We start from the raw sequence: 21,201 nt of genomic DNA, 5'->3' as shown, positions 1-21,201 counted from the left end.
TAAATAAAAGGCAAAAATACATTTAACGTTTAGATTACAGCAAACAAAAATAATTTTGTTTTTAAGAATAGAACAGCATGATGCCGCAATCTATTCCGGACAAGGATGTTTGCTTCCATGCTGAGATTTGATATTTACTCTCTATGTCGCAATAATTAGAATATTGAATTTTTAATGAGAAGTAAATATTTCTTCATATCATAGTTTGTTCTTTTATTTAGTCTATTTATATAGTTTATTGTACATTTTTTTAGGAATATTTTTTAAAGTAATGGTGCCATCTCATGAATTCTAGGCAAAGATTCATCAGATTCTAGGCAAAGTGCAAAATTAAAAAGCAACTTCTATGAATAAAATTTATTGAAAAATTTAAAAGCAGATTAAAATTTTTGTTCGATACATTGTAGTATAATAATGTTTTAAGCTTGATTCGTCAATCCTTATTTTCAATTTGTTCTTGATTATATAACAGCAATAACTCTCTCTCTCTCTCACACACACACACGTGCGCGCGCACACGAACGCACGTTCGCACATCCGCCCACACCTTTGTTATAAGTAAAATAGATGAATATCTGTGTGTGTGTGCGCGCGCGTATGTATTGGCGTTGTACAGGCCAGATCGTTTGATCTACAGTTACCAAATTTAGGATATACATATTTTGAAAGACGTCCGAGTTATTATTTTTTGAAATTTTAATTATTAAAAATTAATCGAAATTTTGTCGTTTTTCCACGATAACTTCCGAAAATATTACAGCACAAAAATGATTTTTGTGCCAAAAAACAAAGTTATAAAAAATTATTTAATTAAAAGGTTAAATCGATTAACGATCAGAACAATAATCTCACAAAATGATTAGTAATTCTGATTTTGAATGGAATTCATTTATTCTTGCGAGAAGCATATAAAATGTACCTCGTCCACATAATTTTGTAATATATTGGAAAAGGAAAAAAGACATATTCGCATAGAAAAGCTTGAGACAAAATGCAATTAGAAGATACATGATCAGCACAGCCATTTTTGTTATATTATTGTGACGTCACGTGATTTGATTCTATTAAAATTTCATATTCAATGGTTTCATGTTAATTTATTAAACATTATCTTTACATTTGTGAAACTGAAACTTGATAATACATAAAAGCAGTGAGTCAAAAAAAAAAAAAAAAAAAAAACAAGAACGTAACATTGAGGTGTAACCATTTTTTAATAAAAGATTTTTGCCAAGGCATGTTTCTGTGACCTTAGTTGTGAGCACCCAAGGCCTTTCCCATGAACGTGGGAACCAAACAAGGCAATCTCCGTGCATTCTGCAGTTCGCGCGGTGTTTGAATGAGTGGGTGGAAACAGCGTTCACAATGTCTATTTAAATGTTCCACTTTGTTTTATTTTTTTAATGAGATAAAAACACGTGCCAGCTTACTATAGTTTCCAGCGTTTCTATGCAGCCATTTCCAAAAAGAAAAGAATTTATAAAAAATTAAAATAAATTTATAAATCGTTTGCTCGATAATGTAAATAAAACATTTGATATGAATAAATTAATTGCTACTAAAACAAAATTAATAAATTTATAACATTTCTGAATAATGATGTAATTGAAGCATTTGATAGGATAATAAATAAATAGTTTATATAATAGACACTAGAAACATATAAATAGTAACTGATGCTGTAATTAATGTATTCTTTATGAATCTCTACTAATAAAAGAGAATTTGTGTGCATTGGCGTTCTACAGGACAGACCATTTAATCTAAATGAAAAATTCTACCAAATATCTACGTGATTTAAGGAGAAATCAGAAAATGAAATTACATTACAGTAAAAGACAATGTGCAATTAAAACAGATTTGATTATCCAGATCCATAAGTTTTTAATGGAATTATGATGACATGTAATTCGAGTCCTTTAGAAAGCTTAATGTCCACAATCTAAAAGAGCAGAATTAAAGAGCTATTAAATAACATGGAGCTATTTAAATAACATGGTTTTAATATTTACACACTTTGATGTTTACGGCGAACGAATTAACTGCAAATATGGCTGCTAAAGAAAATAAAAAAACTCATACAATAGAATTCAAAAATATATAAAACGCTCGTATGATCATGTAAATAAAATATTACATATAGATAAATTGTTGATACAGTAGAATTAATAAGCATATAAATCGCTTGCCTAATGATGTAATTAAAGTATTTTATATGCATAAATAAAGTGATTTTTGTTGCCAATAGATTCAATTATTATTCAACACTTATATGTCCAATTTACCTCTATTTATGTTGAAGTTATTGCACTTATAGGAACTAGAAATAACATAAAGTTAACACACGGACAATCATTTGACAAATTTAATTAAAACTTGATATGAATCTCTATTTTAGATGCCAAATCTCTGCGTCGAATTTCATTGTTCTAAGTCATTACGATTTTTGGTTTATCGTGTTTACATGCTTGCAAAGTATAGATAAATAGGCGATCAAACCACTGATGGATTTGGTTCTAAATTTGATACGGTCTACAGTGGTTCAAACAATTCAGAGTACACCTTACTTTTACTTGATAAAGCCGACTTTCAATATAAATAACACATTACCGAGAAGAGTAAACATGTTTTTATTTTTACACATAACAAATGGTTTAATCTAAGGTAAAAACAAAGAAAAATCAACGAAAAATTTATAAATTGAAAAGTTTCAGAAGCATTTTAAATAAACACATACAGATTTTTGTCTCAAAAAATTGAGAATACACCAATGAAATGTTTGTAATATCTCGCATAGATAGAAAGTGTCAGTATTTAGTTGCATGTCTTTTGGCTTTTATAATGGCCACTAAACGTCGTGATACCGATTCGACCCATTTTTGGTGGTATCTGAAGATATTTTACCCCATTCTTCTTGCAATACTTGTTTTAAATGGATTTTGTTTCTAATTTTGTGTTTTGGGACCACTGCTTCGAGTGTGGCTCACGAATAGTTAAGGGTTTTGATATCAGGTTACTGTGGTGGTGTGTGTAACTGCTGTTTACAATGAAAAAGACACCACATTTTGACGCTATGTACAGTTTGTCAGAGGTCATTGGCCGACAGGAAAATGAAATTTTTATTTAAACCCAAATTTTTAGCACTTTCTTTTAGATTGCTCCGAATTATACCCAAGTACACCATATAGTTTATAATACCATCTATAAGAACTAAATTTTCAACCCTTTATGAAGCCATACAACCCCAAACTATGACGGAGATATTAAGATGTTTAAATGTAGGACGTACATTTTTTGGATCCAAAGCAGCATTAGGCTTTCTCCATATGGTGCGACGCCAAAATGTTGAGTTTTCTTTCATCACTAAACATAACTTTCTTTCAAAAGTTGTTGGTCTTCAAATGATGAGTTTTTTAACTTCAAACGCTTTTTCTGAATTTACAAGCTGATGAACGGTCTCTCTCTAACAATTCGACTTTCATATCCAGCTTACGTTTCGTACAGTTTCAGCACTTACACTTCTGTCTGTGATATGAGAAATTTCTGCAGCAAATCGGATGAACCATATGATAGCAACAATCTAAATGAGAATGCTAAAATTTGGGTTAAGATGGAAATTTCATTTTCCTGCAGGACAACGACCCGAAACATACCGCACATAACGTCAAAATGTGGTGTCTTTTTCATTGTAAACAGCAATTACACACCACCACAGTACCTCAATGCAAATGAATATCTGTGGGCCATACTCGAAAATCAATTTAAAACAAGTGTTGAAAGAAGAGTAGGGTAAAATATCGTCAGATACCACCAAAAATGGGTCGAATCGGTATCACGACGTTTAAAGGCCATTATAAAACCCAAAAAGACATGCAACTAAATATTGACATTTTCTTTCTATGCGAGATATTAAAAAATTTCATTGGTGTATTCTCATTTTTTTTAGGAAAAATCTGCGAATTTTTGTTTAAAATGCTTCTGAAACATTTCCATTTAGAAGTTTTTCGTTGATTGTTCTTTATTTTTACTTTAAATTAAAACATTTGTTATGTGTAAAAATAAAAACATGTTTGCTCTTCTCGGTAATGTGTTATTTATTTTGAAAGTCGGTTTTATCAAGTAAAAGTAAGGTGTACTCTAAAATTGTTTGTGCTACTGTACAAACAATTAGATGCTAAATTTGTGTATCAAATTTTGTTTATTTAGCTCTTGACGTTTTGTAGATATAGAGTTCAACTTCTCTCAAACAGAATCGTGAATGCATTTTGTTCAACACTATAAAAATCTACAAATTTGGTTTAAAAATCAAATATTTAATTTCATTGATATGATTTTTTTTTTGCATAAAAAGGAGTAATTTTAAAGTGTTCTTAAATCATCATATTCGCAGACAGGCATATTTCTAAAAATATCTTTATCGGACTGAAGGAGGGTTGAAACTTGAATATTCGTCAAAGCTTCAATATCGAATTTTTTTTGACGATTACAATATTTTCTCTATAAATTTCGTATTTAAAAAAGTAAAAAGGCAAGCCGCAAGCAATTTCCGCTGTGTGTGATATAGTAAAAGTTGATTAAAAACAAAATCAATGATTATATATGAAATGTTTATCAAACTGCTCTACAATTAAAAAAAGTAATTAACGTATTGAGATAACGCATCTTCTGATTAACGTCAGCACGTGGACCATTTTTCGCTTCCTTTCCTCCAAACCGGAAGTAAAAGTCTGTTTCCTGTATACATTCACACGGGTTGAAATCATAGATTTTGATCAACCGGCTTGATTCTATAAATCAACATTGAGAGTATTTTATTCTTTCTAAATTTTAATGCTTGAATAGGCCTTGAAAATAGGTAATTTTACTTATTTCTCCGTCTTTTTTTCCTTTACTGTGAAATATATAACATAAACGCATTTATCTAAATCTTTTTTAATAATTTTATTAAATGGTTGACACGATTTCTCAGGTTTTCTATTAAAAAGTTTTTACATTGTCGCATATACGATTTAATTTAAATCTCTCAACTTAATTTCTTGTAAAAAAGCAAACGATAATTTAAGGAAGTTCTTTCAGAACTCTTTTCTCTTGTAAATATTTGTCTCATTAAAATTATTTTGTTGCAACTGTCAGCGTTATTTTGTCACACAAGCAAATTTGCTCAGTTCCATATTAATTCATATCAATCCAGATTAAAAGAATCTGATGTTCCAGCATTTTAGTAATGAGAGAAGTTTTATTTATAATATTTTGTCGATACTAAATGCTGAGGCAATATTTTTTGCACGTTCACGTCAAATACTCAGCCCCAATTTAGTCCTGGATTTCACTAAGTGCATTGTGTTTTGAAAAAAAATGTATAACATCACAAAGCAATCTAATTCGGTTAACAGTTAAACGTTAATTGACTTTCTTAGTTACATTTATAATTACGGAATGTTTTTGCTGAGTGTTGACAATAAAAAAAAATTCTCACACTTTTTTTCGAGATATTAAGAAAGCTTTTATTACAACAAATAAAGCTATTTACAAATTGCACACGTACATATAATTTCTCTTCTCAATTCCACAAAAACTATAATTTTTCGACACACAGTAAACTCTCGATTATCTGTGATGGTTGCATGAGAATGCACAGATAGAATCATAGATAATACGTGAATATTCTACTTCATATATTATCCAGGATTCTTAATCCTTAAATTATGTATGTAAAAATTCTATCTTCTCCAATAATAAAAAAGAATGTGCGTATCTGTGTTGGCGCTCAATTAGATTGGTCGGTAGACCTTGAGCTACCAAATTTGGCACAGATGTATTTTGGAAAGTAGAAAATTTGGTCCCTGGAGAAATAGCCTTAAAATTTTAATTAATTAAAAATTAAACGAAATTGACATTCCTTTCTTATAACTGCCAGAAGTATTATAATACAGAAATGAGTTTATTAAAATATCTTAAAAAATATATCATCTTAAACCATTTTACAAATCAACATAATCTTTTCGTGTCTTTTTCGTATTCCATCACACTTTTACACACGTTGCAAATATAAAAACTGGAGAAAAATTAAAATGATATCTACGATCGGAAATTTCACGTTATCATGTGAGAACATTATTATTTTTTTACATTTGCTTTCAAAGAAGCATACATAATAATAATGCAATGCTGGTAAAAGCAGGTAAAAATATATATGCGATTAAAAGATAATGAAAATTGCCATTTATACGTTATTCATTGCCTACGCGATTTCGAGCTTCAATATTCATTGCCTTCGCGATTTCGAGCTTCAAAACCCGCTAACCAAAGCAACATCATGTTCTCACATGATAATAAAAAAAAAATCTTTTCAATGATGTTAATTTAAATTGTTGTAAAGTTAGTCTACATTTAAAATTATTTTAAAGTTTATTAAAAGTTAAATCTTTTCATGTTTTGAATACACTCAAATCTTTTTATATTATTGCAACAAATATTTCACCCTGATGAAGAAAGAGACGCTTATTTTTCAAGCTGCATTAAATTTTTAATTGAAAATTTTAGCGAAATAAATCTTGGCGGTTTAACTGGTCACTAAAGGCGGCTAATCCAAAATTTAAAAAAAGTGGTACTTTTAACAAAAAGTGAGATTTTTTTAATAAACAGAGTGAATGAATACAAATTTGTATATACCTGTTTTTATTCTGTAATTCATAATTTTACATGTAAATCCACTATTGTAATTAAAAAGTAGTCAAAAGCATTTTCGTTTTGATGTGTGCTCTTTTTAGACCTGTTGAGAAATATCTTCGGTTGTCGAACCAGCAACTTCTCAGATAATCGAAAGTTTACTGTACTTCATAAAGCAACAGCGTTGTAAACTCTTAATTCATGTAAACATTCTGAACAATATTTTATTGATAATATTTAAAGTCAAGATGACTAGTCAAAAATAATTCTGAAATAATTGAACTTGATTTCATTGGCATGATAAAAGATAAAATATACTTTGACTTAAATGCATCTTGTAATTGATCTCATACAATTTGGAAAAGAACAATATATCCTGACAAATTAAGAATGAATATTTTATAGTATAAACTAATGCAGCTATAAGCTACGAACCAATTACTATTTCATAAATTTCGGATTCATTATTTAAAAGAATTCCGAAATGAATGTAGTCCACCAAACAAAACCAAATCAATAGTAATTCATTTGAGAAAAGAACACTTTTAAAGTAATATGAATTTTAGGACCTGGATATTTTTTTGATTTAATATCAAGCATTTCTGATTTAGCATTTAAAAACGTTTTCAAATTTTTTCCCAGTTTTTCTAAAATAACTTTCAAAATCTACATCGAGCAAAAGGTTCCTAGTAGCTTAGATCCTTTTAAATATATATAAATGCGCTTACGAACAACAACAGCTGATTGCAAAGACATAGAGAAAAACAACAATCTATAATTTTAAAAAATGCATAATTTATTTTAAAATTTTATGGAATTTTAATAGGGCCTAGATTGCCCATTATTAAGAACAATTTTCAAATAATTTTAAATGAATTTTTAGTCATGTATTTTTGTTTAATTTACAAAGATGGTTGCTTCAATTTTGAAATTCAATTGAATGTTTCTTAACTCTGAATTACTCAATATGAATGGTATTTTTCAGAAAAGCTTAACTGGATTGGCAATAGATGCACTGATTTCCAAACAAATATATCAGCAATAAAATAGGAAGTATTCTTGACTTATATCCTTCCTTCTTAGACTAGAAAATAGCAGGATTTTTTTTTTTCTTTATTTCTTGAATTTAGGCCTCAGTTAAAATCAACCAATTTATCATATTTCAAATGCTTTTGTGATTGTTACTTTACTTGAATTATCTATAAAAAATAACTTTATATTTTTAATATTTACTTTTATTAAATACTTTGAATTTGATTATCTATAAAAATAACTTCATTTTCAAATACATATCACTCTGGCAATTGGCTTGTTGTTTTTAAATAATCTCGGATTTTCACCATCAATTTTTAAGAGTCAAAGCTTTCAATGTAAAATACATAACATGAGATATATAATACAATATTTAATACAATTTAGGACTTAAATCCTTCATCCAATAAAAAATCACATTAAAAAACAGTGCCAGTGCAACTGAAGGCAAAAGAGTGTAAATATCCCGAGTATCAAATTCATTCAAAAACTTAAGTGCATTTTTGTCAATTTTAAATGACATTAGGAATACTTTAAGTTTATGGGCATTTTGACCTATAAGATTAGACATCCATGTATTTTGGCCCGCAAGAATAGTGATCTGGATAACAATTACCCTTGCTACGCCATTGAAACCTTCACCAATCCAGTGAGGTTCATGAGTCCAAAATCCTTTGGTATCACTTTTAAATACTAAGTATCACTAAGGAAACGAACAGCCATAAGCATTACGGTGCGTAAAAGCAAGCCATTTACGTTTGCTAGGCCATTCATAATAAGCAGTTGCCAATTCTATGGATAAAAACTAGCTTCACTTGAAAGGTGCCACTGTCATATAATCTGGGGGAGGTGATTCCGCTTTCCTTCCACCAACCACTCTTGGATATCGATGACTGTTATCACTAGCGATTGCCATCATGGTCTCTTGCGATGTAACAACTGCTGAGTACTCGGGAGGAACATCACTGCCACCAATAGGCATTCGGCCATCATTACCGTCAACAAGTGTTCGGAAGTTTTCTTGAAGCCCTGGAGGAGCTACTGGCATTACAGGTCGAGAGGGATTCGGATTCATGTTACTCCACAAGCCTACAGGCTGAGACGGATTCGCAGTCATGTTGTTCCACTGATCTACAGGACGAGATGGATTCGCAGTCATGTTGTTCCACTGATCTACAGGACGAGATGGATTCGCATTTACATTGCCCCATAAGCCTTGAGGTCGAGAAGGATTCGCATTTACGTTGCTCCATTGCCCTGCAGGCTGAGAAGGATACGGAGTCATGTTGCTCCACGGGCCTACAGTTTGAGAGGGGTTAACATCCACGTTGCTCCACAGACGTCTCCGACGCATTTCCCAGGCAATACAGCAATAACATAACATTAAAATGAAGACGAAAAGGCTGATCATAATCGTAACCCATATTTGAAAAGGAATGAAATGATTTCCAGGGCGAAAATCGTTATCCATGTTGTTATTTCCTGCGTTAACTCCAGCTGTTTTCCATGATGAGTAAGTGTGAATGTATTCGCCATCATCACTGGATGCCAGTCTTGTACCAATTCCTAAAATAAAAGAAAAAATACATTACTAAACAACAAGAACAGTCTGTTTACACAGTTTGCCTCAACTACATAAACATGTGTCTTGTACAGGTCATCACTTAATCGACGGTCATGCAAAACACATGTGAAATGCGATTATAAATCATGCAATAAAAATTGCCAGGAATCTGTAATATTACTTTCTTGCAATATTAGTCTCACCGCTGAAAATAAAGATTCACAGATGGTCATATGGTTGATAAGTTAATGACTCTGGACCTCGGGAAAGAATTTGATAACAAAAATGAAGGTTCTAGAAAACGCAAGAATTATGGTTCAATCGCTGTAAGAAATTAAGATATATTTCTGCAAAATTGTGTATGACATCATATCCAGTCAGGAAACTTATATGAATCCCAGAAACATAAGTGAAGTAGTTCTGTCTTTGAAGTTTTGTTCACGAAGAAAGCTCTAGAAATGACCTCAGATTTATAATTCTGGTGTAAAATTAACGGATAACTTCTATATAACTTGAGTATTGTAATTTTGAATAACAGTGTTCACATGCACACAAATGGACACAGAAAAACTTTCCCAACATATTTCTGTTAAATTTTGGTGTAAATCCCATTCACATATCGGTGTAAAAAACCACATACCAATTTTCATTCTTGTTACGCTTTTAGTTTTTTGATTTATTTCGATTACGGATTCCACAAATGGATAGACGCTCAAGGACGCTTAAAACGTCGAAATTCACGAGTTACGAGGCCTAGTTTTCTGCGATTTCCAATACTATGCACATTAAAACGCAAAATATAAACATTTAATTCTTTGCAACTGCGCATTAAGAAGTTTTGTAAATTAAATAAAACGAGATTATAATTTTATTTTTTCGTGAAAGCTAGCCTTGAATGATCTGCATGCGATCGGTGAAAAATGATGTAAATGCATGACATTTTAGAATTACACAAATCGGTATTTTGAAAGAGGATTGCTATTCGGGACAAAAACTCCTCCCCCCCCCCCATATATATCGGGAATCTTAATTTTGCAGATTCAATAAAAATTTCTTTAAAATCCAAATTTTTACACGCATATATATTTTGTTATACCAAAGTATATATATGAATGGCAAGAAAAATTTATAAGTCTTTATCTAATATAAAGCTCAATGTGTGTGTGTGTGTTGGCGCTCTATAGGAAAGCCCCATTTGATCTACAGCTACCAAATTTGGTACATGTATACCTTGGAGGTCGGGAATGTGCACCTGGGACCCCCTTTTTTTTGGAAATTTTCATTAGAATTTTAATTATTAATTAAAGACCAAAAAAAATCTTCATTTCCCCACCGCCAAATGAGTAAGGCTTCAGTCTTTTCCCCCCACGCTAATGAGGCTTAGGCTTAACATTTTTCGGCCGATTATTTCAAACGATTCTGTTTATTTTCTTAATGCTTGATGCATTTAAAATTAAACGTTGTTAATGAATCGATCTTTCAGATTCATTCTGAAGTACTTTTGAATTCAAATAAAACAGAATAAATGAAATTTAAAATTTCTAATCTGCATAGCGTTACTCCAACTGGCGTAGAAAAATTCACGCATTTGCGTTACCGTAACTGGCGTCACGCATGCGCATTGTGTTCTGATTGTTTACATCTATTTTCAACGGAAGCGGACTAGATTTAAATTATTTTTAAGTTAGTTGTATGCTTTTGTAAGCATTTAAAATTAAACATTGTTAATTAATAGACCTGCTCATGATGAATCTGAAAAAATTTTGTTGACAAATTCTTGAGATATTACATAAATTAAGAAAGATATTCTTTAGTGCCCATAAGGTTTAAAATGCTCAGTGATTCTGTTTTCAGTAATCATATTACAAAAAAAAAAAAAAAAAAAAAAAAAAAAAATGCTTTGTTTCAGTAACAAATATTGTTAGATTAATTGCAGATTATTCCTTTCCACTTTAATTTAAAGCATAAATTCTACGGGAGCTAACAGAAAATGAGAGAGATACAGATTACGTTATGACTGAAGGCCTTTATAATATTACGGGTGAATTGAAATTTGAAGTTTTAAAATATTTTAATGAAGAAGCCATTAAAGTAGGAATTACATAATATATTTAATTATTAAAATTTTAACGAGCATTAAGATTGGCGAACCGGCTGGTGGCCAAAGGCGGCTAGTTTATAATAAAAAAAGATGAATGTGTGCTTATGTGCTGGCGCTCTGCAGACTAGTTTAATCTAAGGTGCGTTTCAATTTTTTAGGGACACCAGTAAAAATGAAAATAAAAGCGTAAATAATAAATATTTGTCATTTATTTCTGAAATAAGTTAAATAAATAACAAAAATAAATATTCTAAGATAATTTAGATTAAACAAATAAATTTCAACTTTGAAATGACTAAAAAAAAGAGTAGCACAAATTTTGTGTTTCAAATTTTTAGGGACAGTGGAATTAAAAGCTTCAAAACTTCAAATTAAACTTTTTTACCGTTCAATATTAGCACCATTTTTTCTGATGACATCATATATTCTGTTTGGCATGGAATATATTAGGTTCTGAAGAAGTGTTGGATCCAGAGAATACCATTATTGCTTGTTGAAGCTGCATTTTCGAATGAAATTGGCGCCCTCCTTCATAAACTGTTCTTGCCAAAAGACCCCATAGATTTTCAATGGGGTTTAGATCGGGGCTTCTGGCTGGCCAATCCATAACTTTCACATTGTTATCTCTAAACCACTTTTTTGTTGATTTTGAGCTGTGGATAGATGCATTATCCTGTTGAAAAGTCCAATTTGGACCACATATTTCAGGTCTTGCATTAAGTAAATGTGTTTGTAACATTTCTTGGTATCGATCAGAATCCATTCTTTTATTCACAAATGCCAGTTCGCATGTACCATTGAAGCTAAAAGCTCCCCAAATCATAACAGATCCACCGCCCATTTGTCTTTTGGAGAAAATCTCTGGTTCTTTTCTTAGATCATGCCAGTAATATCTCCAACCGTCTGGCCCATCTAGATTAAACTTCTCCTCGTCGCTGAACATGACTTCTATCCACTCATCTTTGAAATGCATGTGTTCCTTTGCCCAGGATAAACGTTGTAATTTGTGTTGTTTGGCAAGTGGTGGTTTGCAAGCCTTTTTCGCATATTTCATGTTTTTATTTCTCTTGATTGACCTCCAAACAGTAGTGTAAGAACATCCCAGTTTCAATTCTTTTGTTACTTTTCGTACTGATGATTTTCCATTTACACATTTCTGAATAATTCTCCTGCGGGTACGTGAATCGAGCTTTGGCTTAGGTCCTCGCTTTTGAATGGCAGTTGATTTCCCATTTAACTGCTTCACATAATTTTCCACAGCACGTTTTAAACGTTTTATGAGGACTGCAATATTTCTCGAAGACTTTTTTTCGTTGTAATGAGCTTTTATTTGGCCTTTTTCAAGATCTGATAACCATTTACCTGTAGTCATATTTCTTCGGCAAAAAATTAAGTACTAACGTGGGCGTTTTCAATATAAGCTTTTTAAGTTATTAAAACAACTGGTAGTAAATGAAAATGAGCAATAATAAAGATTTAACTTGAATTTGTATACCATCTCATCTAGCTGTCCCAAAAAATTTGAAACACAAATTTGGCATTTTTTTCTATTTTCTTCTTTTATTAGCATTGATATTTATTTAATTATTTTAGATTAATTTATTATATTTAATTTTTCGTGTTTTTCAAAGAAGTTTTTACAGATATTAGGTATATATTATTCCGATTTTATGTTTTTATATGGTGTCCCTAAAAATTTGAAACACACCTTAGAACTACCATATTTGTTACATATACTTTAGACGGTGAGAGACAATTTTTTTTGACATTTTATTTAGAATTTTAATCAAAAATTAAGCAAAATGTTTGGTGCTCTTCAGCAACAAATTCCAAAAATATTAAAGTACAAAAATTATTTTTATATTATTTGAAAATTAAAAAAAAAAAAATGTCTTTTCAATGATGCCGTTTTTTATTTCATAAATATTTTTTTAATATTCGACCAATTAAAAAAATTTTTAAACATATTTTCCAACAATAATTGCGCAAATATTAAATGCATCACGAACGATAGTATAAAAACACAAGAACTCTGGTGGAAAACATTAGTTATTGATAAATGTCACTGTTAAAATTGTCAAATGTTTTTCACTGTTGTTTTATAATCCGAATAACTATCTGTTCTTAAAACAAATCATTGTTGTCAAAGATTTCCGGAAGGCAAGAGATGTATTTTACTTAATTCTGGGAAGAATCTGTAAAAAGTAAATCTGTTTTTGCATTTAAAATATTATTAACATAAAGAAAAATGTCAAATTTTACATTAAAAATTATTAAAAGGATACAGCAGAGTGTAAAGTTTTTTTCACGGATTTTAGAGAAGTTGACAGCACATAAGAATCAGCGGGTGTAATCTTCCCAAAACTTTCTCGCATATACTTAAAAAATTTTTATCATAGAGAACGCCTTGCATAGCATTACGTACAATATTACGAAATACTAACCTTCGGCGTGAATTTAGGATTTTTACTAAATCTATCGAGTCATCCTTGGCGATGAATCACTGGCATGCGGTTAATAGTGTTCGAAAATCAAATTTGTGTTTTAGTCGGTTTTTTCTCAACCGGTTGAAACAAAAATTTCACACAAAACTACATTTGTAGTCACAAAATCGCATAACAAATTAGATATATTTAATCACTGTATGTTTGAGTTATCATTTTTACATGTTTCTGAAAGTACACACTAACAGACGGTCAATCCCTTTTGGATTTGGCCAAATAGATTTAATTTGCGTCTAGACTATAGATGTTAATTCTATGTATAGAATTTTATCTAATTCTCTTCGTTTTATAGTTATCGTGTTAAATTATATTCGAACAGCTGGAGAGACTTCCTCAGAGCAGATTTTGCTCAACATTTGCTAGAAATCTACAAATTTAGTATAAAAACCGTATACCAAATTTCATCCGTCTAGATCAAAACGCTATTAGTTATCTATGTCACAGTCAGACCTTTTCCAAAAATATATTTTTCGAACTTAGATCTCGAGTTCGAATTTTCTGACAATTACTATGTTTCCTCTGTACTACGTATACGAGAAAGTAAAAATCCATAGTTAAAAACAGAACGACATGAGGCTTCTAAAATAGTATTATTTATATATCTAGCAAAATTTGAAGTTTTAGAAGTATATGGCTGAAGGAATTACCAAGGCCAAGTTACATAAAATATATGATTAAAAATTTTAGCAATCATTAATTTCGAGAATCATCTGCTAGCCAAAAGTGGTTAGTCAAAAATTAATCAATTTTTAGCAATCATTAATTTCGAGAATCATCTGCTAGCCAAAAGCGGTCAGTCAAAAATTAATCAATTTTAGCAATCATTAATTTCGAGAATCATCTGCTAGCCAAAAGTCGTTAGTCAAAAATTAATCAATTTCAGCAATCATTAATTTCGAGAATCATCTGCTAGCCAAAAGCGGTCAGTCAAAAATTAATCAATTTTAGCAATCATTAATTTCGAGAATCATCTGCTAGCCAAAAGCGGTCAGTCAAAAATTAATCAATTTTAGCAATCATTAATTTCGAGAATCATCTGCTAGCCAAAAGCGGTCAGTCAAAAATTAATCAATTTTAGCAATCATTAATTTCGAGAATCATCTGCTAGCCAAAAGCGGTCAGTCAAAAATTAATCAATTTCAGCAATCATTAATTTCGAGAATCATCTGCTAGCCAAAAGCGGTCAGTCAAAAATTAATCAATTTTAGCAATCATTAATTTCGAGAATCATCTGCTAGCCAAAAGTGGTTAGTCAAAAATTAATCAATTTCAGCAATCATTAATTTCGAGAATCATCTGCTAGCCAAAAGCGGTCAGTCAAAAATTAATCAATTTTAGCAATCATTAATTTCGAGAATCATCTGCTAGCCAAAAGTCGTTAGTCAAAAATTAATCAATTTCAGCAATCATTAATTTCGAGAATCATCTGCTAGCCAAAAGCGGTCAGTCAAAAATTAATCAATTTTAGCAATCATTAATTTCGAGAATCATCTGCTAGCCAAAAGCGGTCAGTCAAAAATTAATCAATTTTAGCAATCATTAATTTCGAGAATCATCTGCTAGCCAAAAGCGGTCAGTCAAAAATTAATCAATTTTAGCAATCATTAATTTCGAGAATCATCTGCTAGCCAAAAGCGGTCAGTCAAAAATTAATCAATTTCAGCAATCATTAATTTCGAGAATCATCTGCTAGCCAAAAGCGGTCAGTCAAAAATTAATCACTTTTTAGCAATCATTAATTTCGAGAATCATCTGCTAGCCAAAAGCGGTCAGTCAAAAATTAATCAATTTTAGCAATCATTAATTTTGAGAATCATCTGCTAGCCAAAAGTCGTTAGTCAAAAATTAATCAATTTCAGCAATCATTAATTTCGAGAATCATCTGCTAGCCAAAAGCGGTTAGTCAAAAATTAATCAATTTCAGCAATCATTAATTTCGAGAATCATCTGCTAGCCAAAAACGGTTAGTCAAAAAAAAAAAAAAAAAAAAAAAAATTCCAGGCAATTACATATAGTCTATACGATGAGCATATTGGTTGTTATTATTTACACTATGCTGAAACATAAAAGAAACAAACAGACAACAACAACAACAACAACCCTCATTCTTTAAAAAAACAAACAAACAACAAAAAGCTCTTTAAAATATGTATATTTTTACTTAGCTTCATAGGGAATAAAAATTTCTTTTCACAATAAATCATTAATATTCCATTTTTGAGAAACGGATGATATTTAGATTTTTAAAATCGGCGTGAAAGAAAAATAAATCAAAGAGAAATCTTATGAATTAAAAATTTCACACCAATTAATATTTTGTTGGTACAGCAAGGACCATGGTACCGATAACAATAGAAGATAACAAGACGAAAAAGTAAAAGACACTCACCTAAAAGCTGTCTCGATTCACATAAAATCCATAGAAACGCATTAGAAATCAAAAGAATCTTTACTAAACAGCACTTTATTTTTTCGAAACACGTATACATCGGCGCGTGGTTAAAGGACCTCTCGATTCACATAAAATACATAGAAAATGCATTGCAGTCCAACAGATTCTTCACTAGAGAACATGTTATTAATTCGAATTGCGTGTAGTCATTGTGAACATCCGCGTCTTTGTAGTAAAAAGTGATTGCATTATCAAACGGAAAGCCGGGAAAAAACAACAGAAATGTAAACAGGTGCAATTGAAACTACGAGTTCATGGATGTGTCATTTTTATCATTTAATTAAATTCCCAAGAAAAAAGCAACTTAATCGATAAGAAAACAGGAATGTTGAAAAAAATTTCCGATTATTTCATCAGTTATTCCACATGCGCTAACAGTACGCGCAAAGATTGTAAAGAAGTGTGAAAACAATGTAAAGGATGAAACGTCATTTTGAGATGACGCTATTAAAAAAAAATCGTTTGGCTGAAGAACAGGAAAGTATTTATTCCGAACTGGTTTTTTTGACAATTGAAATCGCTGCTTATCTAATATGCTGACGTCTTTTACGTAAAATCCGTCACGAAATGGCAGTACGTATCCCATTATGATAACACTTTCCATTATCGTCATTTTATTAATCATTTCTTGTTGAAATAATGGATGTCAATAGAAATCATGTGCAATTTAAAATCTGTAGTTTTAACTTTGCAAATATATGTGACAGAAAAAAAAATGAATAAAAACGATAGCGCTTGATTTAACGTTTGAGCGTGTGTGTGAGTTTCTTAACGGAATAGGAAAAAGAACTGAAATTGACAAAAAATCGATTGAGGAATTCTTGACGAAACTCAACATTATGGATGTTCAGTTTGTCTGAAAAACACATTTTCGGAATCGCATCTGGGTGCCAATACAATAAATAAATTTTAAAAAAAATTTAGAACAAATTTCATCATCAGATATTCTTATAAAATTTTTTTGGATCAAATTCATTATTGGATTATCTATCGACATGCATATTTGTTTGCATTTGAACTGGTAGTTAAAAAAATGTAAGCAAAAAGATTCATTAATTTATTGCATCTTGTATTTATATCAAAATGGTATATCAACACAGTTTTTTTTTCAACTAGAAGAGGCACTATATAACGAAGTTAAGACCAAGTATAATTAAAATCTCTACTAAAAATGAAGATGAATGCGTGCGTGTGTCTCATGTATCAGCTCTCCACAGGCCAAGCCCTTTTGAATCTCGAACAACCAAACTTTGCATACATATATTTTGAAGAGTGAGAATGTGGATCTGGGAGCGATTTTGTTTTTGGAATTTTAATGAATTAAATATTAAGTGAAATTTTATCATTATTTTTCCATATCTTCCAAAAATGTTGCAGTGCAAAAATAATTTTAAAACCATCTCAAAATTCAATTTTTTTTTCAATAACAGCATTTTTTTGCAATATAATTTTTTTTCTATTTTTAAAACATATTAAAAAAACTTTTTAAGTGTATTTTATAATATTTTTGTTCTTATAAAGTAACTCAAATCTTTTGCCTTTTTACCACCAATATTTCGTCATGACATTTTCCTCATATATAAGGATTAAAAGAATTGAAAATGCGGCTTATTTCTTTCGTGTTGAAAAGGTTTAACTATAAAGTTTTGTTTTTAACAAAATTTTTAAAATTTCGTTGAATTTATAATTAAGTTCTCACTTAAAAAAAGAGTAGAAATTTTTTAATGTGTGTGTGTGTGTTTTAACACTAATGCTCGTAAATTAAACTAAAGAAATGCATAACATAAAGAAAACACAGCATAAGATTTCAAAACTAGTGTGAATTATATCTTACAAAATTTGAAATTAAAAAATATTTTGCTAATTAAGTCTTTATGAACAAGTTACATGAAATATTTAGTTAAAATTCTTACATACATTTACTTGAATGAATCAAATGGTTGCCAAAGGAGGTTAGTAAATAAGAATAGTTACTCTTTTCTTTCTTTCTTTTTTTTTTTTTTTTAATTTTGCTTGAAAGTCAGTTATTTTTAGAATCTCTAGTGACCCATGGTTTCATTTAAAACCATGAATTACTATCAAAGTGTCTCTTTCTTTCTTTTTTAATTAATTGTCTTTCACGACCAGCTTTTTCGCCGGAGACATTGGTATATTTAATTTCAAATAAATCGTTTGGATATAACTTCATGTCCACGATTTCATTAAATTATCAGAAAGAACAGCAATTTATTTTAATTGTCTTACATATGTTTTGCTCTTTATGTATATGAACCTTTCTAATGGAGATCAAGCAGATAACATCATAAAGCTCTTAAAAATGTAAATGAATCTGTTTTTTAAGTTCCGCGGTATTGTAACTTCACTTTCTTTTTTATTCTTCTTGTAAACTACACAGATATTAAATAGAATAGTACTTCTTTAACTTTTAATAATGAATGAAAATCATGCGATCAAATATTGACAAAAACAATAAAAATAGTTGGAATTTCAGGATAATATCTCGTTGGAAATAAGGTACAAAAAAATCTTTAAAAAAACTGCTAGAATTCAGAAACATTCAGCACAACTATTAAATTAGTATCATCAAAAATAAACAAATCAATAAATTTCGAAATAGTGTAAAATTTATATTTGTGCAATAATATTTTTGAAAATGCCAAAACCAACTAAATTTTTAATTAATTAAAATTTCTTAAAAGTCCCTCCGAAGTGCAAATTTCCATCTGTTCTGTGCCGAAGAGTACAAACACATACACATATATTCATCTTTATTAGTAGTAGAGATTTTTTTTTCATCCAGTATTCATTTTAGTTTCAAATAATCAAAGAACGTAACTTTTTTTTTCAAGTGATTTATGCACCAAATGTACGAAGAGGGGGGGGGGATAAAATAACTTTTTTGCGTGGAGGCACCTACGGCTAAAACTAATGAATGGAATGACATTAAATTTCAGAATGCTGACCTGCAGGATACATGGGAAACAAGCTTTCTAATTTTTTAACAATTTTTTCCCTCTACAATATAATATTAAGCGCAAAAAATTTATTTAAGGAAAAGCAGGCGTGCAGTCCTTTTAATAATAATTTTTATTTTTCATGATGTGACAGAAAGAGTTATATTTCTATCCATTGATTCCTTTGGGTTATGATCAGAAGGGAATACAGTCCCCCCTTTTAAAACAAAGGTAGAAAGGGAAAAAAAAAAAAAAAAAATTGCGAGAATGTACTGTGAGTTTATACAGCTTCCGAAGGAAATTTGTCCTGAATTCCAGCAAAATCACTATTTCATTTTAAGTGCAGTGATTAACATACAAATCAAAAATGCACACAACTCAGATGTCAAAATTAAGTTTGAGTTCGTGGGCTTAGGAAATATTATTCTAATAGAATAGTATTTTCGAAAGAACTGAAGGCATTTAAATTCAAATTATTACATCTATAACTTTTAGTAAATAAACTGCTAAAGAGTTATTTTAAAATCACAGCTTTATTTTTATTTTTCTTGTTTATGCAGAATCTTAAATTTTTTAAAACATCTTTTAAAAATACTTTGTCAAATCATGGCTAGTAATACAAAGATACCGTATGAAAGCATTTATAACTTATACAACTCTGAGAAGAGGATTTTTACCATAATCTAGCTATATCATCTGCTATAATTGCATGATTTTCATGTGACATTAAATCTTAAAGCTGCATAAATTAGATTCTGCGAAGAATGAGGAAGTGAAACTTTCGAACAATTTAGAATATAAAGTGAAGTTCAAGATGTAAGAAAATAAGTTTAAGAATGCAAATAAATTGAATTCATTACCTATAAATGCAAACAAAAAATCCAATTTATGCAATATTCTTACAATTTATAATTTTTTAACTATTTAAAAAATAGCAAATTGGTTTTATCAGTTAATTAAGCTTGGCTTTATCATTTCAATTTTGAAGGATTTTGGCTTTTCCATTCTTCTCAGGGTCTAATTTTGTAAATCCATCTATTCAACGTTAAGCTGCAATACAATGTGCAGCTTCTGCAAATCAATAAAAAAATATGTATAACTCAGCTAAATTTCGATAAAATCCTCATTTTGGAAGAATATAAACTCTGAATGCTTTCTCAAGGTCTTGGTTCAGTGTTTTGTTTTAATATAGAAAATGTATTTTGGTAATTCCTTATCAAGATTTAAACAAACAATTTTTAAAAAATTAACATTTTGCTTACTGATCAAGTCAAGAAATAAAACTTTGGATTTAAAACTTTCCTTTCTTGCTTATTTAGTATAATATTATTTTAAAAGTCGACACGTTTACTACATGTTTTGGGGAAAAAACACCAAAAGTTTTCGAATACCATTTTTAGATACGCTTCATTATAGATATTACTTCTTAAAAGCTTCGATCGAATCAGCACTTCAATTCATTTATAGGACCCTTCGAATCTTAAAGTTTCTTCAAATCAATCTTTTCAACATGTTTCTAATATATTAATTCAAAATTAAATTAAAGGGAAAAATATTTTTCCTCAAAATCTCAGAATTTTGATTATCTTACAATTCGTTACAAGTTAATTTCGTGATGGTTTAATGAAATCACATCCATTATAGTAATTCTGGATTTTTTCTAAATTATTCTTGTATCTCCAGATTCTGAAAGTTCCTTACTTTTCAAAGATATGTATGCATAAAAAAAGATTAAATTAAGAACAGTAACATTTTAAATCTTAAAAGATTTCAAAATGTTACTGTTCTATATAAGCACACTACATCAGAAAAAAAAGTTTTTACCATACTATTGTGAAAAAAATATTATTAAAAATGCCATGCTAACTAGTGTTTGAAATAATATATTTTCATAATATGAGCATATTTCTATTAAATATAGTAAT

The 21,201-nt window shown here is 29.9% G+C and overlaps 1 protein-coding gene across 1 annotated transcript; it reads right to left on the bottom strand.

The window, feature by feature from the left end:
- Positions 1–6,660: 6,660 nt before the first annotated feature.
- LOC129969094 (uncharacterized) lies at positions 6,661–16,636 on the bottom strand. The gene is made up of 2 exons (XM_056083502.1): positions 16,260–16,636; positions 6,661–9,267 (listed from the first exon to the last, which is right to left on the bottom strand). The coding sequence occupies exons 1-2, from the start codon at positions 16,357–16,359 to the stop codon at positions 8,513–8,515; spliced, it is 855 nt and encodes a 284-aa protein (XP_055939477.1). The 5' UTR covers positions 16,360–16,636; the 3' UTR covers positions 6,661–8,512.
- Between the last annotated feature and the right edge of the window lie 4,565 nt (positions 16,637–21,201).

Source organism: Argiope bruennichi, chromosome 5 (assembly GCF_947563725.1).
Source record: "Argiope bruennichi chromosome 5, qqArgBrue1.1, whole genome shotgun sequence".
Taxonomy (NCBI): Eukaryota; Metazoa; Arthropoda; class Arachnida; order Araneae; family Araneidae; genus Argiope; species Argiope bruennichi.
The sequence above is the reverse complement of the archived record's forward strand: the minus strand, read 5'-3'. Positions and strand labels throughout refer to the sequence as shown.

Bases quoted from the DNA above. Each gene is read 5' to 3' on its own strand.
- LOC129969094 (XM_056083502.1), bottom strand. From the start codon at position 16,359: ATGTATACGTGTTTCGAAAAAATAAAGTGCTGTTTAGTAAAGATTCTT. The intron at 9,268-16,259 runs GTGAGTGTCTTT...CTTTTATTTTAG, and splicing joins TGAATCGAGACAGCTTTTAG to GAATTGGTACAAGACTGGCA.